Source organism: Coregonus clupeaformis, chromosome 10 (assembly GCF_020615455.1).
Source record: "Coregonus clupeaformis isolate EN_2021a chromosome 10, ASM2061545v1, whole genome shotgun sequence".
NCBI classification, from domain to species: Eukaryota; Metazoa; Chordata; class Actinopteri; order Salmoniformes; family Salmonidae; genus Coregonus; species Coregonus clupeaformis.
The window spans coordinates 2,137,620-2,156,741 of NC_059201.1; the positions used below are offsets into that span (position 1 = coordinate 2,137,620).

The following is a 19,122-nucleotide window of genomic DNA, read 5'->3' on the forward strand; positions in this document are numbered from 1 at the left end:
TCATATAATATATCTCACTATTTCAAGATATTAGAGCAGTAACCAGTCTGCCACCACACCCAGATTGTCTTTCTGAGCTGAGTGTGTAAACAGGTCCATCCTTTGTGGACCGGCCCACAGTTCTGTGGTGACTCCTGGGAGAAACGGTTTCATCTCTCTCCAGCCTGCTGTAGTGCAGTACAGTATATGCAGCACTGTCAACCACCAGAAGTGGGGTTAGAATACACTGTCAGAGGACAAACAGTTTCAAGCCCTGTAGCTGCAGTGGTTTCACACCATGTGTTGTCAGCCAGTTGGTATATTTTGTGAATTATTTCTATGTTGAAAATATATTTTGTAACGAAGATAAACAGACAACGTGGATTGGTTTACTTAGGAAAGGTTTATTGTAAAATATAGTGCAACTGAATGTTTCCTGCATAAAATATTGCATGCATGTCTTTATTAAATAAAGCACTTGAAACATTTGAAAGCATTTGAACCAGAAACAGAGTTACAGATTTTGAATATAATGATTTATATAAATCATGTTTTGGCATGTCTTCTAGGCTTGGTCTGACTTCCCTATGAACTTTCTCACAAGTCTTTTCTTCTTCCGTGGTATTGGGTTGATACTGGGAGACTCTACTTCCTCTTCCTCTATGTCTTTTTCCTCTTTCTTCTGTGGTACAGTTCCAGCGGTCATCAGCTCCACCTCTACAGGGTAGTGGTCACTGATACTCAGAGCCTGCATCATTTGAGGGAGTAAAAGATTAATGAAGTAAGGGATTACCTAAAAACACTAAAAAGCCAACTCAATGGAGAATCTCAATTGAAAATGCTTTTAGTCCAAGACTCCAACAAATGGCTGAAAGATGAAATATGACATACCATAGCTTCAGATAAGTGAAAGGCTTTGTGGTAGTTGAAGGGCTTGGCTGAGTTGGGGACCATCGCCTCCAACATGTCAGCTCCGTACATCACAATCCTGATAGGATGCAAAGGAAACCAAAATATGACATGATATGTGTCTTCAGAGAACTGCTTGCAATTATGAACATATATACATTACCAGTCAAAGGTTTGGACACCCCTACTCACTCAAGGGTTTTTATTTATTTGTAGTATTTTCTACATTGTAGAATAATAGTGAAGACATCAACATTTATGAAATAACACATATGGAATCATGTCGTAACCAAAAAAGTGTTAAATCAAAATATATTTTACATTTTAGATTCTTTAAAGTAGCCACCCTTTGCCTTGATCACAGCTTTGCACACTCTTGGCATTCTCTCAACCAGCTTCACCTGGAATGCTTTTCCAACAGTCTTGAAGGAGTTCCCACATATGCTGAGCACTTGTTGGCTGCTTTTCCTTCAATCCGCGGTCCAACTCATCCCAAACCATCTCAATTGGGTTGAGGTCGGGTGATTGTGGAGGCCAGGTCATCTGATGCAGCACTCAATCACTCTCCTTCTTGGTCAAATAGCCCTTACACAGCCTGGAGGTGTGTTGGGTCATTGTCCTGTTGAAAAACAAATTATAGTTCCACTAAGCGCAAACCAGATGGGATGGCGTATCGCTGCAGAATGGTTAAGTGTGCCTTGAATTCTTAATAAGTCACCAGCAAAGCACCCCCACACCATAACACCTCCTCCTCCATGCTTCACGGTGGGAACCACACATGCGGCGATCATCCGTTCACCTACTCTATGTCTCACAAAGACACAGCGGTTGTAACCAAAAATCTCAAATTTGGACTCATCAGACCAAAGGACAGATTTCCACCGGTCTAATGTTCATTGCTCGTGTTTCTTGGCCCAAGCAAGTCTCTTCTTCTGATTGGTGTCCTTTAGTAGTGGTTTCTTTGCAGCAATTCGACCATGAAAGCCTGATTCACACAGTCTCCTCTGAACAGTTGATGTTGAGATGTGTCTGTTACTTGAACTCTGTGAAGCATTTATTTGGGCTGCAATTTCTGAGGCTAGTAACTCTAATGAACAACTTCACTGCAGCAGAGGTAACACTGGGTCTTCCTTTCCTGTGGTGATCCTCATGAGAGCCAGTTTCATCATAGCGCTTGAAGGTTTTTGCGACTGCACTTGAACAAACTTTCAAAGTTCTTGAAATTTTCCGGATTGACTGACCTTCACGTTTTAAAGTAATGATGGACTGTCGTTTCTCTTTGCTTATTTGAGCATAATATGGACTTGGTCTTTTACCAAATAGGGCTATCTGCTGTATACCCACCCTACATTGTCACAACACAACTGATTGGCTCAAACGCATTAAGAAGGAAAGAAATTCCACAAATTAACTTTTAAGAAGGCACACCTGTTAATTGAAATGCATTCCAGGTGACTACCTCATGAAGCTGGTTGAGAGAATGCCAAGATTGTGCAAAGCTGTCATCAAGGCAAAGGGTGGCTACTTGGAAGAATCTCAAATATAACATATATTTTGATTTGTTTAACACTTTTTTGGTTACTACATGATTCCATATGTGTTATTTCATAGTTTTGATGTCTTCACTATTATTATACAATGTAGAAAATAGTAAAAATAAAGAAAAACCCTTGATTGAGTAGGTGTGTCCAAACTTTTGACTGGTACTGTATGTAAAAACCTTTGCATAGCAGTTAACCATTTCCATTAGTTCTATAGGGTTCTTTTGGATAACCTTTTTGAGAAAGGATTATGAGAAATTGAGAAAGGACTATATTGTACTGTATTTGATTTATCTGATCCAACTCATAACCTTTTTGTCGTAAATCATGAGTCTATAGCCTGTTTGGAGTAGGCCTACCTGTCGTATGTGTGGTCGTTGCCTGTGTTGGCCGTGGTGTCCACATCATCTCCAATCACCCAGTGGAATTTCTTGTCACTACGGATACGGATATTTGTCATGCCTCTCTTGGTGACATAACTTCCATCCGCGTTGAAATCGCCCAGGATCATGATGTTCTGCCAGAGACACAAACAGTGATACCACACTAAAGTACTTCTATATTCTCTTTATTTTTAAGCTAAATGCTATCAACAATTATATAATGTTGTGATAAAAAAAAAAGTGGATAACACTTTATTTTAAGGTGCGTGTTAGCCATTAATGTGTAGTTTATAAGTGTGTATATATATGTAGTTAATGAGTCCTTTATTATGTCATACGTTAGGCCTTAATTAACAGTTTTCTTATTCAAACAGTATAAGTCATGTGTTACTTAATAACCTCATCGTTAGCCATAATAAAGTATGTAATAAAGAGCGAGTTACACAAGAAACAGACTCTTAGTAAGAGGTCTCAATGTGGAACTAATGGCATAGTACCTCAATATGTGTTCCCTATTCTAAAGTGTTATCTTCGGTTACATCTTAGAATAGGGAACACATATTATGTACTATGTTGTTATTAGTCCTACACTGAGACCTCTTACTAAGAATATTGTTCCTGTGTAACTCGCTCTTTATTAAATACTAATATGTCTTTATTATGGCTTAAAAGGAGGTTATTAAGGATTTTCCAGTAGCACATGACAATGTTTGAATAAGAAAACATTTAATTAAGGTCTAATATATGGATAATAAGACACAATAAAGACCTTATTAGTTACTTATATACACACTTATAAACTACAAATGTGTGGCTACTATTTGTACCTTAAAATAAAGTGTCAGTGAACTTTAACTTTCAAAATAAGAAGTGTGTGCACTAGTTAGTAAACCTACATCAGTCTTCCATTTTCTCTTCACTACTTTGACGACGTCGTACAGCTCGTCCAGTTCCTTCACAGAGTCTTCAGGCTTGGTGTGCACCGGGATCAACACGAGGTCTTTCAGCACTGTAGGATATAAAGCAATCATGTCATATCCTGTATGTAATGGCCTGGAACCCAACTCCAGGTCTACTGTGAACAGTCTGGAGTAGGTACCATAGTAGGGGTTAGGAGTTGATCCTGACCACATAACCTGATCAGAAAAAAACGATGCATGCTATAACTAGGCCTCAGAGTTTCCCTTTATCAGGTCACATAGTCAGTAGGAACTCGGGGCCCTAATAATAGGAACTAAAGAGGATAGATGAAAATTAATGATGACGTACGTGAAGACATGACTATAATACTACCTGTATTGAGACAGGTGAAACAGGACTCTCTAGTGAAGGCATGACTATAATACTACCTGTACTGAGACAGGTGAAACAGGACTCTCTAGTGAAGGCATGACTATAATACTACCTGTATTGAGACAGGTGAAACAGGACTCTCTAGTGAAGGCATGACTATAATACTACCTGTATTGAGACAGGTGAAACAGGACTCTCTAGTGAAGGCATGACTATAATACTACCTGTATTGAGACAGGTGAAACAGGACTCTCTAGTGAAGGCATGACTATAATACTACCTGTATTGAGACAGGTGAAACAGGACTCTCTAGTGAAGGCATGACTATAATACTACCTGTATTGAGACAGGTGAAACAGGACTCTCTAGTGAAGGCATGACTATAATATTACCTGTATTGAGACAGGTGAAACAGGACTCTCTAGTGAAGGCATGACTATAATACTACCTGTATTGAGACAGGTGAAACAGGACACTCTAGTGAAGGCATGACTATAATACTACCTGTATTGAGACAGGTGAAACAGGACTCTCTAGTGAAGACATGACTATAATACTACCTGTATTGAGACAGGTGAAACAGGACTCTCTAGTGAAGGCATGACTATAATACTACCTGTATTGAGACAGGTGAAACAGGACTCTCTAGTGAAGGTATGACTATAATACTACCTGTATTGAGACAGGTGAAACAGGACTCTCTAGTGAAGGCATGACTATAATACTAGTATTGAGACAGGTGAAACAGGACTCTCTAGTGAAGGCATGACTATAATACTACCTGTATTGAGACAGGTGAAACAGGACTCTCTAGTGAGGGCATGACTATAATACTACCTGTACTGAGACAGGTGAAACAGGACTCTCTAGTGAAGGCATGACTATAATACTACCTGTATTGAGACAGGTGAAACAGGACTCTCTAGTGACGGCATGACTATAATACTACCTGTATTGAGACAGGTGAAACAGGACTCTCTAGTGAAGGCATGACTATAATACTACCTGTATTGAGACAGGTGAAACAGGACTCTCTAGTGAAGGCATGACTATAATACTACCTGTATTGAGACAGGTGAAACAGGACTCTCTAGTGAAGGCATGACTATAATACTACCTGTATTGAGACAGGTGAAACAGGACTCTCTAGTGAAGGCATGACTATAATACTACCTGTATTGAGACAGGTGAAACAGGACTCTCTAGTGAAGGCATGACTATAATACTACCTGTATTGAGACAGGTGAAACAGGACTCTCTAGTGAAGGCATGACTATAATTCTACCTGTATTGAGACAGGTGAAACAGGACTCTCTAGTGACGGCATGACTATAATACTACCTGTATTGAGACAGGTGAAACAGGACCTCTCTAGTGAAGGCATGACTATAATACTACCTGTATTGAGACAGGTGAAACAGGACTCTCTAGTGAAGGCATGACTATAATACTACCTGTATTGAGACAGGTGAAACAGGACTCTCTAGTGAAGGCATGACTATAATACTACCTGTATTGAGACAGGTGAAACAGGACTCTCTAGTGAAGGCATGACTATAATACTACCTGTATTGAGACAGGTGAAACAGGACTCTCTAGTGAAGGCATGACTATAATTCTACCTGTATTGAGACAGGTGAAACAGGACTCTCTAGTGACGGCATGACTATAATACTACCTGTATTGAGACAGGTGAAACAGGACTCTCTAGTGAAGGCATGACTATAATACTACCTGTATTGAGACAGGTGAAACAGGACTCTCTAGTGAAGGCATGACTATAATACTACCTGTATTGAGACAGGTGAAACAGGACTCTCTAGTGAAGGCATGACTATAATACTAGTATTGAGACAGGTGAAACAGGACTCTCTAGTGAAGGCATGACTATAATACTACCTGTATTGAGACAGGTGAAACAGGACTCTCTAGTGAAGACATGACTATAATACTACCTGTGTTGAGACAGGTGAAACAGGACTCTCTAGTGAAGGCATGACTATAATACTAGTATTGAGACAGGTGAAACAGGACTCTCTAGTGAAGGCATGACTATAATACTACCTGTACTGAGACAGGTGAAACAGGACTCTCTAGTGAAGGCATGACTATAATACTACCTGTATTGAGACAGGTGAAACAGGACTCTCTAGTGAAGGCATGACTATAATACTACCTGTATTGAGACAGGTGAAACAGGACTCTCTAGTGAAGGCATGACTATAATACTACCTGTATTGAGACAGGTGAAACAGGACTCTCTAGTGAAGGCATGACTATAATACTACCTGTATTGAGACAGGTGAAACAGGACTCTCTAGTGAAGGCATGACTATAATACTACCTGTATTGAGACAGGTGAAACAGGACTCTCTAGTGAGGGCATGACTATAATACTACCTGTACTGAGACAGGTGAAACAGGACTCTCTAGTGAAGGCATGACTATAATACTACCTGTATTGAGACAGGTGAAACAGGACTCTCTAGTGACGGCATGACTATAATACTACCTGTATTGAGACAGGTGAAACAGGACTCTCTAGTGAAGGCATGACTATAATACTACCTGTATTGAGACAGGTGAAACAGGACTCTCTAGTGAAGGCATGACTATAATACTACCTGTATTGAGACAGGTGAAACAGGACTCTCTAGTGAAGGCATGACTATAATACTACCTGTATTGAGACAGGTGAAACAGGACTCTCTAGTGAAGGCATGACTATAATACTACCTGTATTGAGACAGGTGAAACAGGACTCTCTAGTGAAGGCATGACTATAATACTACCTGTATTGAGACAGGTGAAACAGGACTCTCTAGTGAAGGCATGACTATAATTCTACCTGTATTGAGACAGGTGAAACAGGACTCTCTAGTGACGGCATGACTATAATACTACCTGTATTGAGACAGGTGAAACAGGACTCTCTAGTGAAGGCATGACTATAATACTACCTGTATTGAGACAGGTGAAACAGGACTCTCTAGTGAAGGCATGACTATAATACTACCTGTATTGAGACAGGTGAAACAGGACTCTCTAGTGAAGGCATGACTATAATACTACCTGTATTGAGACAGGTGAAACAGGACTCTCTAGTGAAGGCATGACTATAATACTACCTGTATTGAGACAGGTGAAACAGGACTCTCTAGTGAAGGCATGACTATAATTCTACCTGTATTGAGACAGGTGAAACAGGACTCTCTAGTGACGGCATGACTATAATACTACCTGTATTGAGACAGGTGAAACAGGACTCTCTAGTGAAGGCATGACTATAATACTACCTGTATTGAGACAGGTGAAACAGGACTCTCTAGTGAAGGCATGACTATAATACTACCTGTATTGAGACAGGTGAAACAGGACTCTCTAGTGAAGGCATGACTATAATACTAGTATTGAGACAGGTGAAACAGGACTCTCTAGTGAAGGCATGACTATAATACTACCTGTATTGAGACAGGTGAAACAGGACTCTCTAGTGAAGACATGACTATAATACTACCTGTGTTGAGACAGGTGAAACAGGACTCTCTAGTGAAGGCATGACTATAATACTAGTATTGAGACAGGTGAAACAGGACTCTCTAGTGAAGGCATGACTATAATACTACCTGTACTGAGACAGGTGAAACAGGACTCTCTAGTGAAGGCATGACTATAATACTACCTGTATTGAGACAGGTGAAACAGGACTCTCTAGTGAAGGCATGACTATAATACTACCTGTATTGAGACAGGTGAAACAGGACTCTCTAGTGAAGGCATGACTATAATACTACCTGTATTGAGACAGGTGAAACAGGACTCTCTAGTGAAGGCATGACTATAATACTACCTGTATTGAGACAGGTGAAACAGGACTCTCTAGTGAAGGCATGACTATAATACTACCTGTATTGAGACAGGTGAAACAGGACACTCTAGTGAAGGCATGACTATAATACTACCTGTATTGAGACAGGTGAAACAGGACACTCTAGTGAAGGCATGACTATAATACTACCTGTATTGAGAGAGGTGAAACAGGACTCTCTAGTGAAGGCATGACTATAATACTACCTGTATTGAGACAGGTGAAACGGAGGATGTAGGGCTCTCTAGCGAAGGCGTCCTCGTCTCCCACCTGGGTGTCCTCATACTGATAGCTGTCAGTCAGCTTCACATGGTCCTCTCTGTCACCAACATACATGAGGCATCCATCATCTTACAGCTGATCACGTTTATCTACAGGGCCCGTATTCATAACGTTTCCCTGAGTAGGATCAGGTCCCCGCTGTTTATGTACACTTGTTCATTAATTATCTAAAAAGGCTCAACTTATTCTAGATCAGTTAATTTCAGGTCTTAGATAAGCCTCCATGTAAGTGAAATCTGATTTTGTTGTCTAACAACACATTGTGTCGGTACCTGTAGAGGAAGACAAACTGTTCCTTGTAGGTGTCTCGCCCCAGTCTGGTACTTTTAACCATGGTGTAAGGATGCTTCCTGTTGGCCCTGCCAAAAGGATATAACACATGATGCCTTTTTCTTCAGTGGCATTTATTTTATTTTACCTTTATTTAACTAGGCAAGTCAGTTAAGAAGAACAAATTCTTATTTACAACGACGGCCTACACCGGCCAAACCCGGACGACGTTGGGCCAATTGTGCGCCGCCCAATGGGACTCCCAATTACGGCCAGTTGTGATACAGCCTGGAATCGAACCAGGGGGTCTGTGGTGACGCCTCAAGCACTGAGATGCAGTGCCTTAGACCGCTACCGCCACTCGGGAGCCCAGTAAGGTGTTAATCAGTGTATTATATAGATGTGGATATATGACATGTATACAGGAGAATTGCTCGGGATTCAGGTATTGTTGTATCTTTTAGAACAAATGGTAGCAAACCTTGTGTCATTCAGCTCCCTAAGGAACGTTGTCATGGCCTGGCCAGTCCTATCAACCACTTCTAGGATCAATAAGACACTGTAGCGGGACACAATCTGGACATATGGAATAAAATGGGATGGAATGAATTAAATAGAATGGAATGGAATGAATTAAATAGAATGGAATGGAATGAATTAAATAGAATGGAATGGAATGAATTAAATAAAATGGAATGAATTAAATAGAATGGAATGGAATGAATTAAATAGAATGGAATGGAATGGATTAAATAGAATGGAATGGAATGAATTAAATAGAATGGAATGGAATGAATTAAATAGAATGGAATGGAATGAATTAAATAGAATGGAATGGAAGGAATTAAATAGAATGGAATGGAATGAATTAAATAAAATGGAATGAATTAAATAGAATGGAATGGAATGAATTAAATAGAATGGAATGACAGACTCAATGTTGAAAAATAAGTTGAATAGAGAATATTTCCTGAATACTGCAGGATAATCACCTTGATGAGATATTTCAGGACATTCTTATCAGCCACTTTGCTTGTGCCCAATCTTCTGACGTTGAAGGATGCCACCTTCATGATTGCTTCAGGTAATAGAGCAGTTATTATACATCTTAGTAGTAGGCAGAGAGTCTAGTCTATATACTGTCTGTATATGTTTGTCAAGATGATTAGTAAAAAATAGATATTTCACAAAAAATTACTTGAACAAATATTGTATGTATTATATGTTTCCATTCTCTTACCATACAAAAAGAGTTTAGACTTCCTGATGTTTTATGGTAGAAATTATCTGGTAGAAATAATTTGCTATTATAGTCCCCACAAAGTGTTCATCGGAGTCCGGTTCAGTCCTGGTCCTTTAATTCAGCTGTAAATTGTCAATAGATATCAGTACAGACTAAAAGGCTTTAAAGACAGAAAGCAGAACACTAGCCTTGCAGACTGTCTGACCTCAAGAAGAGCGGAAGCCTCAAAACATCTGACATATGCATACAGTTGCTTCCTGTGCAGTCTCACAGCAGTTTTTCACACGAACAACATCAACATTAAATATTATACTCATATTTCTCAGTTAACATCTTACAAAATAATAATATTGTAAACAATTTTATATGACATTAACTCAAAGAAGATTATTGAATAAGGTTGATTGATAATAGTTATCCTAAGTATTTAGTCTATTTGATTCGTATTTAACTTATTCTTTATTCAATTTCCTTACCGTGTTATGATGATGTACCCAGGAGCCGAAGGATGCTCTGATGCCTTTAGTAAACAGCAGGAGCCGAAGGATGCTCTGATGCCTTTAGTAAACAGCAGGAGCCGAAGGATGCTCTGATGCCTTTAGTAAACAGCAGAAATCCGCTTCAGAGAGAACGTAGTATGGCCTGAACTGCACTAGATAACCCTCTCTCTACCTGTAAACCTAGGCGGTGGCTAAAGCTTTATAACATATCACTTCCTGTATCAGAAGAACAGTTTGTGGTATGGAAATGTTATCTATGCGTTTGCATACTTTCTTTCCATTTCCAACAACATCACAGTGAAATTTGTGTCACTGTGACACACTGATAGTGTGCTGAGTGTTTCACTCAGGCAGGCCACTTTCTTCCTAACCGCTTGGTTGTGAAATGTGTAAATACAGTACTTAGTTACTTAGAGACCAGGTTGTATATAGTGCCTTAGAGACCAGGTTGTATATAGTGCCTTAGAGACCAGGTTGTATATAGTACCCCAAAAACGTATTTGAGATGGTGACCACGTTATTATTGGATCTAGAGTGACCTTTAGTGTTGGGAACCTATCATCTGGTCCCAGTGTATCCAGGGGCCCTATTTCTGTTCTTTATTAGGGGCAGCTCCACTCCTTCCATATTTTGTTAAATGTTTATTAGTCAGGATAGAGAGACAGAGGAAAGATAGGAGGAGAGCGTTTTCTGAAATAGCAGTGGGACGGATTTAAACCCATGCTGCAGCGGGCCAGTGGTACTGTAGGCCATATGTGCTACAGAGGCAGAGGCTTACACCACTAGATCACTTACACCACTAGATCAACTAGATCACTTACACCACTAGATCAACTAAATTTACACCACTAGATCAACTAGATCACTTACACCACTAGATCAACTAGATTTACACCACTAGATCAACTAGATCACTTACACCACTAGATCAACTAGATTTACACCACTAGATCAACTAGATCACTTACACCACTAGATCAACCTAAACCACAAGGCCCCCATTTATTTTGGCCCCTCTGATCATCAGGGCAAGTTCCAAAATGTCAAGACCTCTGTAGCTCAATTGGTAGAGCATGGCGCTTGTAATGCCAGGGTAGTGGGTTCAATCCCCGGGACCACCCATACGTAGAAATGTATGCACACGTAAGTCGCTTTGGATAAAAGCGTCTGCTAAATGGCATATTATTATTATTATTATGACCAGGATGGCCTTCCATGCAAATAAATTCATAACAATAAATGTAAACAGGCCCTAAAAAATATGATTATTTTGTCATGTTGGTGTGGTGTTTTGTTCTAATGTTAGTGTAGGAAGAAGCTCTAGGCCTGTCCTGACTTTCACAGTTTATACACTATAGTACACACCAGAGACATCTAGAGATGTCAAGTCTGACAGGAGGCCCTGGGGCTACAGAATCCAGTATAACCACAGTACTTATCTGGAATAGGAATGTCTCATCTGTCATGGGTAGTCTATGAGTAGCTCAGAAGTTACTATAAATCTGAGTAGTGGAATTTCGTGATTTTAGGGGCAAGACCATTTGGCCCAATCTGCCAGGGCACCAATGCCATCTGCTAGGGCACCATTGCCATTTACCAAAATAGCTAATTAAATTGATTTGATAACCGAAAAACACTAATAAATAATTAGCCTACATGCCAAATTGTAGGTGATAGCCTACGAGTACTGACTACAGTCTGTCATACTCGAGGCACTGTTACATGTTAGTCATTTAGCAGACGCTCTTATCCAGAGCGACTTACAGTTAGTGAGGGCATACATTTTTCATACTGGCCCCCCGTGGGAAACGAACCCACAACCCTGGCGTTGCAAGCGCCATGCTCTACCAACTGAGCTACAGGGGACCTGTAGATAAGAGAGAAAGGCCAGTGCCTGTTGTGCAACATCACCCACCTTGCAAAGGAGGCTGTCAACATTCTGAAACTATTTAACCATAAACGTAATTGTTTAAAACCTGGACGTTTAAAAAAAAAAATGTATGAGGCATATCTTACCTTGTTCTGACCATAGGAATGTTAAGGGTATTATTTTATAAACACTTCCTCATATGCCATTGAAACCAGTATTTCTCTCATGTTCTCAACTTCCTTTCATTGTCCAGCAGCCAAATACACAATCCTAGTCATTAACAACCCATGCGCAGCGCTTTGGAGAACGGTGCTTTCCCGCTAATTGCATTTTGGAACATTCGCATTTATAGCCTCGCTTGTTTGATCAACTACTAGTTCATGATAGTTTTACATGGATGTGAAAACATGAACGTTGATTATTTTTCCAGCAGGAGTCATGGTTTCATCTTTCAATGTCCAGAAATTTGGGACGCGCAAGATTTCAGGCCCACAGAGCCTTGCTATCCTTGTTAAGGTATAGTATGATAGTCGGATGTGGCAGGGCTTGAAAACTATTACAGACTACAAAGGGAAGCACAGCCACGAACTGCCCAGTGACACAAGCCTACCAGCCGAGCTAAATCACTTCTATGCTCGCTTCGAGGCAAGCAACACTGAAGCATGCATGAGAGCATCAACTGTTCCGGATGACTATGTGATCACTCTCTCCGTAGCCGATGTGAGTAAGACTTTTAAGCAGGTCAACATTCACATGGCCGCAGGGCCAGACGGATTACCAGGACGTGTACTCCGAGCATGCGCTGACCAACAGGCAAGTGTCTTCATTGACATTTTCAACATGTCCCTGACTGAGTCTGTAATACCAACATGTTTCAAGCAGACCACCATAGTCCCTGTGCCCAAAGCCTAAATGACTACTGACCCGTAGCACTCACGTCTGTAGCCATGAAGTGCTTTGAAAGGCTGGTCATGGCTCACATCAACACCATTATCCCAGAAACCCTAGACCCACTCCAATTTGCATACCGCCCCAACAGATCCACAGATGATGCAATCTCTATTGCACTCCACACTGCCCTTTCCCACCTGGACAAGAGGAACACCTACGTGAGAATGCTATTCATTGACTACAGCTCAGCGTCCAACACAATAGTGCCCTCAAAGCTCATCACTAAGCTAAGGATCCTGGGACTAAACACCTCCCTCTGAAACTGGATCCTGGACTTCCTGACGGGCTGCCCCAGGTGGTAAGGGTAGGTAACAACACGTCTGCCACGCTGATCCTCAACACGGGGGCCCCTCAGGGGTGCGTGCTCAGTCCCCTCCTGTACTCCCTGCTCACCCATGACTGCATGGCCAGGCACGACTCCAACATCATCATTGTAAATGTTTTGGTGTTGATATAAGGTAGTTAAAATGTCTTAAGGTATTACAAAACACATTTACTTGTGTGTAATATGGAATGACTGCTGACTTGTTCTGATCCACATCTAGGATTGTGATCTATGGGGATGACATGCTTTACGCCAGCGTGCCAAATTATTCTACTACTAGAATACATATGGCCTTTCTAAAAGACGTAAGTATGCACGTTAGACAATACAAGCCAAGTTCAATCCTGGTAGATGGTTTGATTAAATTAACACATTAGTAGCCTACATTGACAACCTGTCTACATTAGAAATACATAATAATAATAAATACATGTAAAAGGGTGAACCCTCTGGCTTACATCTCCACATCTACCATTCTTTATTAGGCCCTGAAGGTGAGTGACCATTACCCTGTGGAGGTACAGCTGAAAAGACTGACACCAACTAAACAGAGTAAGCAGCATCATTGCGCTTTATTCTGAATCTCCCAAACTTTCCTCTTAAAAGAAAATCGTCAAAACAAGGAACAAAACAGCAACAGCTTTAACACACATCACTCCACACACATTCAAACATATTGTGTAGAAATCTGCACAATAAAATGAATTGTAGATATAAGAAAACTATTTTTATGGGACTGGGAAACAGAACCCTCTACGTGGACAAGAGGGGACCGTATGAAGAGGATTTATGGAACTGAAGAGAGAACCTCAACGAGAGAAGCTGAATTTACAGATACAAGTGCTGAAGATGCAGGTGGCCATGCTTGGAAGAAGTGAAACTGATTAAATCTTACCACAGCCAATTTGTACTGCATGTCATGTTTGTATGTGTAGCTACTGATCTAATGCTGATGTAATAATAATAAGCCATTTAGCAGACGCTTTTATCCAAAGCGACTTACAGTCATGCGTGCATACATTTTTGTGTATGGGTGGTCCCGGGGATCGAACCCACTACCCTGGCGTTACAAGCGCTGTGCTCTACCAGCTGAACTACAGAGGACCACGACGTGTTTCTTGACAGAATCTCAAAGATTATGGAGGAGTGTAAATACAGCAGTAGTTACAAGACTTTATTAGTTCAGAACTTCTTTACATAACACATTGGAAATTATTTAAAAGGGTCATTTCATGTATTTTACTCATTCTACAATAGACCCAAACAGAAAAAAAACAAAGGAGGTGGTGGGGGGTTGGATTTTCCAGGGGGCTGCGATTCAGCAAATGAGTGCATGATCTAATGCCAAATCACTTCTTTCCAGACTTCTTGATTCCTCCACCAGCTGAAAGAAAAATGGAGGGGATTGAGAAAACCCATCTAAAATATGTTTAACTTTTCTAGAAAAACTCAAGTAGAGGCAAAAATGTATAGACTCAAAAACCATCTGTGGCAAGCAGAGTATATTGAATGTCAGGCAAGAATACCCACAAAGCTAACACTGCCACCTAGTGTTAAGACAATCAGTAGGCCTATTCTCCTCAGTGCTTGTGATGCTTTTTCTTTGGCCATTATATCCTCTACAGTATAAAAACAGTTAAACATTGGCAAGGGAAAATAATAATCTATTATCTGGAGTCAGTGTATGTGTAGATTTGGGAGAAGTTGAAAGTCCACCCTTTGATTTATTTTGAGTATTGTTCAGTTTCATCAGAAAAAGCTAGGAATCCTGATTAAATTCTTATTGTCAACAAGAACAAATAAATGATTATTACTTAAAGGTCCCTTTCCTGCTGCTTTCGTCTTCAATGCCTCCAAGGCTTTCTGGTCTTCTTTCTGCTTCTGTTTGAAGGCCATTTCATCCTGGATTTGACATAAAGCAAATGTGCTCAGGATTACAATGGAAATGCAGTAGTCTACATTTTAATTCCAACCATTTTGAATTTGCAATGATACTGAGTGTTCCCTCATTAGAAGAGTTTACATGATATAGGCTACATACAATATTGTGCCAACAACACATTGACTTACATCATCCATTTCCTTAGTGGCTTTCTTGGCAGCTTTTAAGGGCTTCTTTTTACCACCTGTAAGACAAGAACATATCCCATTGAATTAATATGAATCAATGTATCATGAATGAATTCGAAGCTGAGTCACTCACCACCTTCCGGAGACACTTGAAACCCCACCTCTTTAAGGAATACCTGGGTTAGGATTAGGTCATCCTTCTACCCCCCCCTTACCCCACCCCCCAAAACAAAACAAATTGTAAAGTGGTTGTCCCACTGGCTATCATAAGGTGAATGCACCAATTTGTAAGTCGCTCTGGATAAGAGCGTCTGCTAAATGACGAAAATGTAAATGTATTTCCACATGAGCATCACACAAAGCCCAGAAGGTAGCAAGCTAGGTAACTAGCTAAACTGATTACGACATGCGGGAGAAATTTACACACTACACAGCTCGCTAACTATCTAGAATAACTTTGATGCATGTATTAACAAGCAGCAGTTAGTAAGAGCAATATTTGAACATATGGTACATACGAATGCCATCTCTGTAAATAGAGTCTACTTTCTAGTCTAAGTAGCATGGCCATCTTTTTGCTTTGGCATGGCTTGCCAGGCGCCAGCTATTCCGGCTACAGTAACTAGCTACATTACAATGCATTGCACGAGTTGCTAGTTAGCGAGTCTGAACAATCGTAGCTATATTTATCTAGTAGCGGCAATATTAAGTTTCACCTGAAAATAAATATCGAGCTTTATGTCAAAAACGTAAATGTGAATCTCACCTTCTCTTCCAGACATATTTGCAATTTTTTCAAGACAATCTCAAGAAAAACAACTGAGCTAGCGTGTTAGCAGTTGCGTTGTAATCCGCGCTGTTAGGACCTTACTTCCGCTCTAAACCGGATGCAGGATGTTTATGATGTGCCTGATCATAAAAATACCATTCACGTTCTGTGGCCAGCTGATCATTTGCCGAACAATCAATACTTGCAGACAGCCGGTACGTGATTATACTTATTAGGTACAAAAACAAATCAGAGAGATCAATAACTAGGAGTATAACATTATGTTAATTTAGGCTTGGGTTGCCTAAAGCAAGTTTGCAAACTGTCAGCTGCTAGCTAATTAGGTAGCTATGCTAGCTAGCCCGTTATCTATGGTAATTCATTGGGGTCGCAGCCACTGCATTATGGAAGACATCCAAAATGGCCATAGATTTTCAATTAATTGCATTAACACCAGCATTGTAGAGGTCAACTGAGCAGTGCTACAGAAATTTAAATATTCTCCTCCAGATAGCCCAACATATCTCAATCAGGGATGATACAAGGATACAGGAAATCGCTGGGGGATACAAAGTACAGTAACTAAGGTAGTGGTGTTTTGGAAGATCTAGCGAACTAAACTGTACCAGCGTTATTCAATCATTTTTGATAGCTCCGTCAAATATTATAAAACATTGATGAACATTCATTGATACATCAAGCCTCAACAGCCCACCCATATACTGCACTTTGATACAGGCTTTGACTGTACTGTTTTACAGGTGGCAGCTCCAATGTCTTCTGCTGTAGCGTCATAGTGAATATAACCGACTGGCTTCTCAATGAGGTACAGAGGGAAACAGCTCATACCATGGTGCCATGGGACATCATGTCTATACCGTTTCCATGTCCCTTGGACGGTCAGAGGGACTGTGTATTTCAGCAGGACTTACAGCACACAACAACAGAAACCACCAACCAACCATGACCAAGCAGACAAACCTGCTGTGCCTATTCAGGAGCATGCCATAGCTACAATACAGAATCTGACTGACTTGGGGAAGCAGTGGGGACAAAAGTCTGTGAGCACCGCCTCACAGTGGAGGCAGAAGTCTATGAGCACTGCCTCAAACACAGTTAACTACTGGTGGAAGAGGTACGAGGAGTTTGTCGGCCTGAATGAAGTCAGAGATGCCCAGTCTAAAGTCACAGAGGTAAGAGAATATGCAAGCCAGGCTTATGGAACTGGAGGTTTTGATGTATTTATCTTACTACCACTTCACTGAGTTTTCCCTGACTACATGACCTGGCTAGGAGAAAACCCTAGTTTGTCCTGGGCCCCAGAGTTTGTCCTAGCCAGGTCAGATTATTCATCTCTTTCCTGATCTTGTAAATGTTGTAATGTGTTTCTTTAGGCAGAAAAGGCCTTCATGGTGACCAGAGGGATGGTGCGTGAAGCACATGGCAGCCTGGAGACCTTACAGGTCAGGCTGAAGGAGGTGAGAGACCGACTGGATCGGGTCTCACGAGAGGAGGCCCACTACCTGGAGCTGGCCACGCTGGAGCACAAGCTGCTGCAGGTAACAACTGTCAACACAGGAATAAAATGGAACACACAAATCTGTAGTGTTGCACTCTGTATTTAAAGAAACAAACATTCTCACAATTTCCTGACCATAGGAGGAACGTCGCCTGCGAATAGCCTACGAGAACGCAGAGGGGGCGGAAAGGGAGAAGTTTGCCTTATTCTCAGCGGGTGTACGTGAGAGCCACGAGAAAGAACGGACGCGGACAGAGCGCACCAAGAACTGGTCCGTAATAGGCTCTGTACTCGGTGCCTTCATAGGGGTCATGGGGTCAACCTATGTCAACAGGGTACGCCTACAGGAGCTGAAGACCTTGCTACTGGAGGCCCAGAAAGGACCAGTCAGCCTACAGGAGGCTATCAAAGTCCAGGCCAGTATGCATAAGATCCAACAAGAGGAGCTGAGAGGCCTTATAGACACCCTGAGGGTGACACTTCAACATAGAGCAGCTCAGGCTGAGAAGGAGAAGGATGTGAAGAAGCCAGTGGCAGCTCCTGTTCCGGTTCCAGAACCCATCGTGGTTCCACCTCCACCCCAACCCTCTCCAAGTGCCTCTGAGGCAGTTCTAAAAGAGATATTGCTCTATATCCAGAAGGCACAGTCTCTTATAGAAGGATTACAGCCCCAGCTGGGGCAGCTGGAACAGGGTGTAGGGAAGGTGGAATCGGAACTCCTGGAAGTGAAGAATTTGATTGAGACGTATCACAGAGAAGAGAAGCCGCCTGTAGTGATAAGTCAACAAGATTCACAGATGTTTGTTTGTGAAACAGAGAGTGTTATGCAAGGACTTGACCAGACGGAGAAAAGACTTGAGGCTCAGATAAACCAGACTACCATGTACAACACTGTTCTGGCTTACATAGCGCTTGCTGTCACTGTTCCTGCACTGTATGTTCTCTTTAGAGGTGTTTGACTAATGTTATGTACTGTAAAATAGTGATATTAATCTGACAGGGTCCATCTTTGATTTACAATGAAATAATTACAAATTAATATTGTGATTGCTGTTCATGTCTTTCATACAGGGAAAATGAACCATGCACTGATGTGAAATCAATGACTGTAAATATTGAGTCTGAAATGTAAAAAATGAGAGTACTATAAATAAATGAAAATGTAATACATTATAAAATATTTTGTTGTGTTTTTAATGTAGATTGTTCTATAAACTAATGTAAATGTTTAACCGTACCTCTTTAAGGAATACCTGAAATAGTATAAAAGTAATCCTTCTAACCCCCCCCAAAAAAAATTGTCCCACTAGCTATCATAAGTTGAATGCACCAATTTGTAAGTCGCTCTGA

The 19,122-nt window shown here is 40.9% G+C and overlaps 3 protein-coding genes across 5 annotated transcripts; 1 reads left to right on the top strand and 2 right to left on the bottom strand.

Annotated features, from left to right (window-relative positions):
- Window positions 1–363: 363 nt before the first annotated feature.
- Window positions 364–10,415, bottom strand: LOC121574730 (deoxyribonuclease gamma). Of its 3 annotated transcripts, XM_041887280.2 has the most exons (10): window positions 10,245–10,415; window positions 9,766–9,890; window positions 9,518–9,603; window positions 9,007–9,101; window positions 8,528–8,617; window positions 8,180–8,292; window positions 3,709–3,821; window positions 2,789–2,946; window positions 871–967; window positions 364–727 (listed from the first exon to the last, which is right to left on the bottom strand). In XM_041887280.2, the coding sequence occupies exons 3-10, from the start codon at window positions 9,596–9,598 to the stop codon at window positions 545–547; spliced, it is 930 nt and encodes a 309-aa protein (XP_041743214.2). In that variant the 5' UTR covers window positions 9,599–9,603; window positions 9,766–9,890; window positions 10,245–10,415; the 3' UTR covers window positions 364–544. The 3 variants fall into 3 exon arrangements, with proteins under 3 accessions (XP_041743214.2, XP_041743215.2, XP_041743213.2); XM_041887281.2 differs by lacking the exon at window positions 10,245–10,415 and having other exon boundaries at window positions 8,528–8,614; window positions 9,766–9,957; XM_041887279.2 differs by lacking the exon at window positions 10,245–10,415 and having other exon boundaries at window positions 9,766–9,957.
- Window positions 10,416–14,567: 4,152 nt separating this feature from the next.
- Window positions 14,568–16,353, bottom strand: LOC121574726 (translation machinery-associated protein 7). Its single transcript, XM_041887274.2, has 4 exons — window positions 16,251–16,353; window positions 15,485–15,540; window positions 15,229–15,316; window positions 14,568–14,798 (listed from the first exon to the last, which is right to left on the bottom strand). The coding sequence occupies exons 1-4, from the start codon at window positions 16,264–16,266 to the stop codon at window positions 14,764–14,766; spliced, it is 195 nt and encodes a 64-aa protein (XP_041743208.1). The 5' UTR covers window positions 16,267–16,353; the 3' UTR covers window positions 14,568–14,763.
- A 40-nt stretch (window positions 16,354–16,393) lies between these two features.
- Window positions 16,394–18,926, top strand: LOC121574725 (mitochondrial potassium channel). Its single transcript, XM_041887273.2, has 4 exons — window positions 16,394–16,468; window positions 17,015–17,446; window positions 17,648–17,812; window positions 17,913–18,926. The coding sequence occupies exons 2-4, from the start codon at window positions 17,075–17,077 to the stop codon at window positions 18,729–18,731; spliced, it is 1,356 nt and encodes a 451-aa protein (XP_041743207.1). The 5' UTR covers window positions 16,394–16,468; window positions 17,015–17,074; the 3' UTR covers window positions 18,732–18,926.
- Window positions 18,927–19,122: the final 196 nt, after the last annotated feature.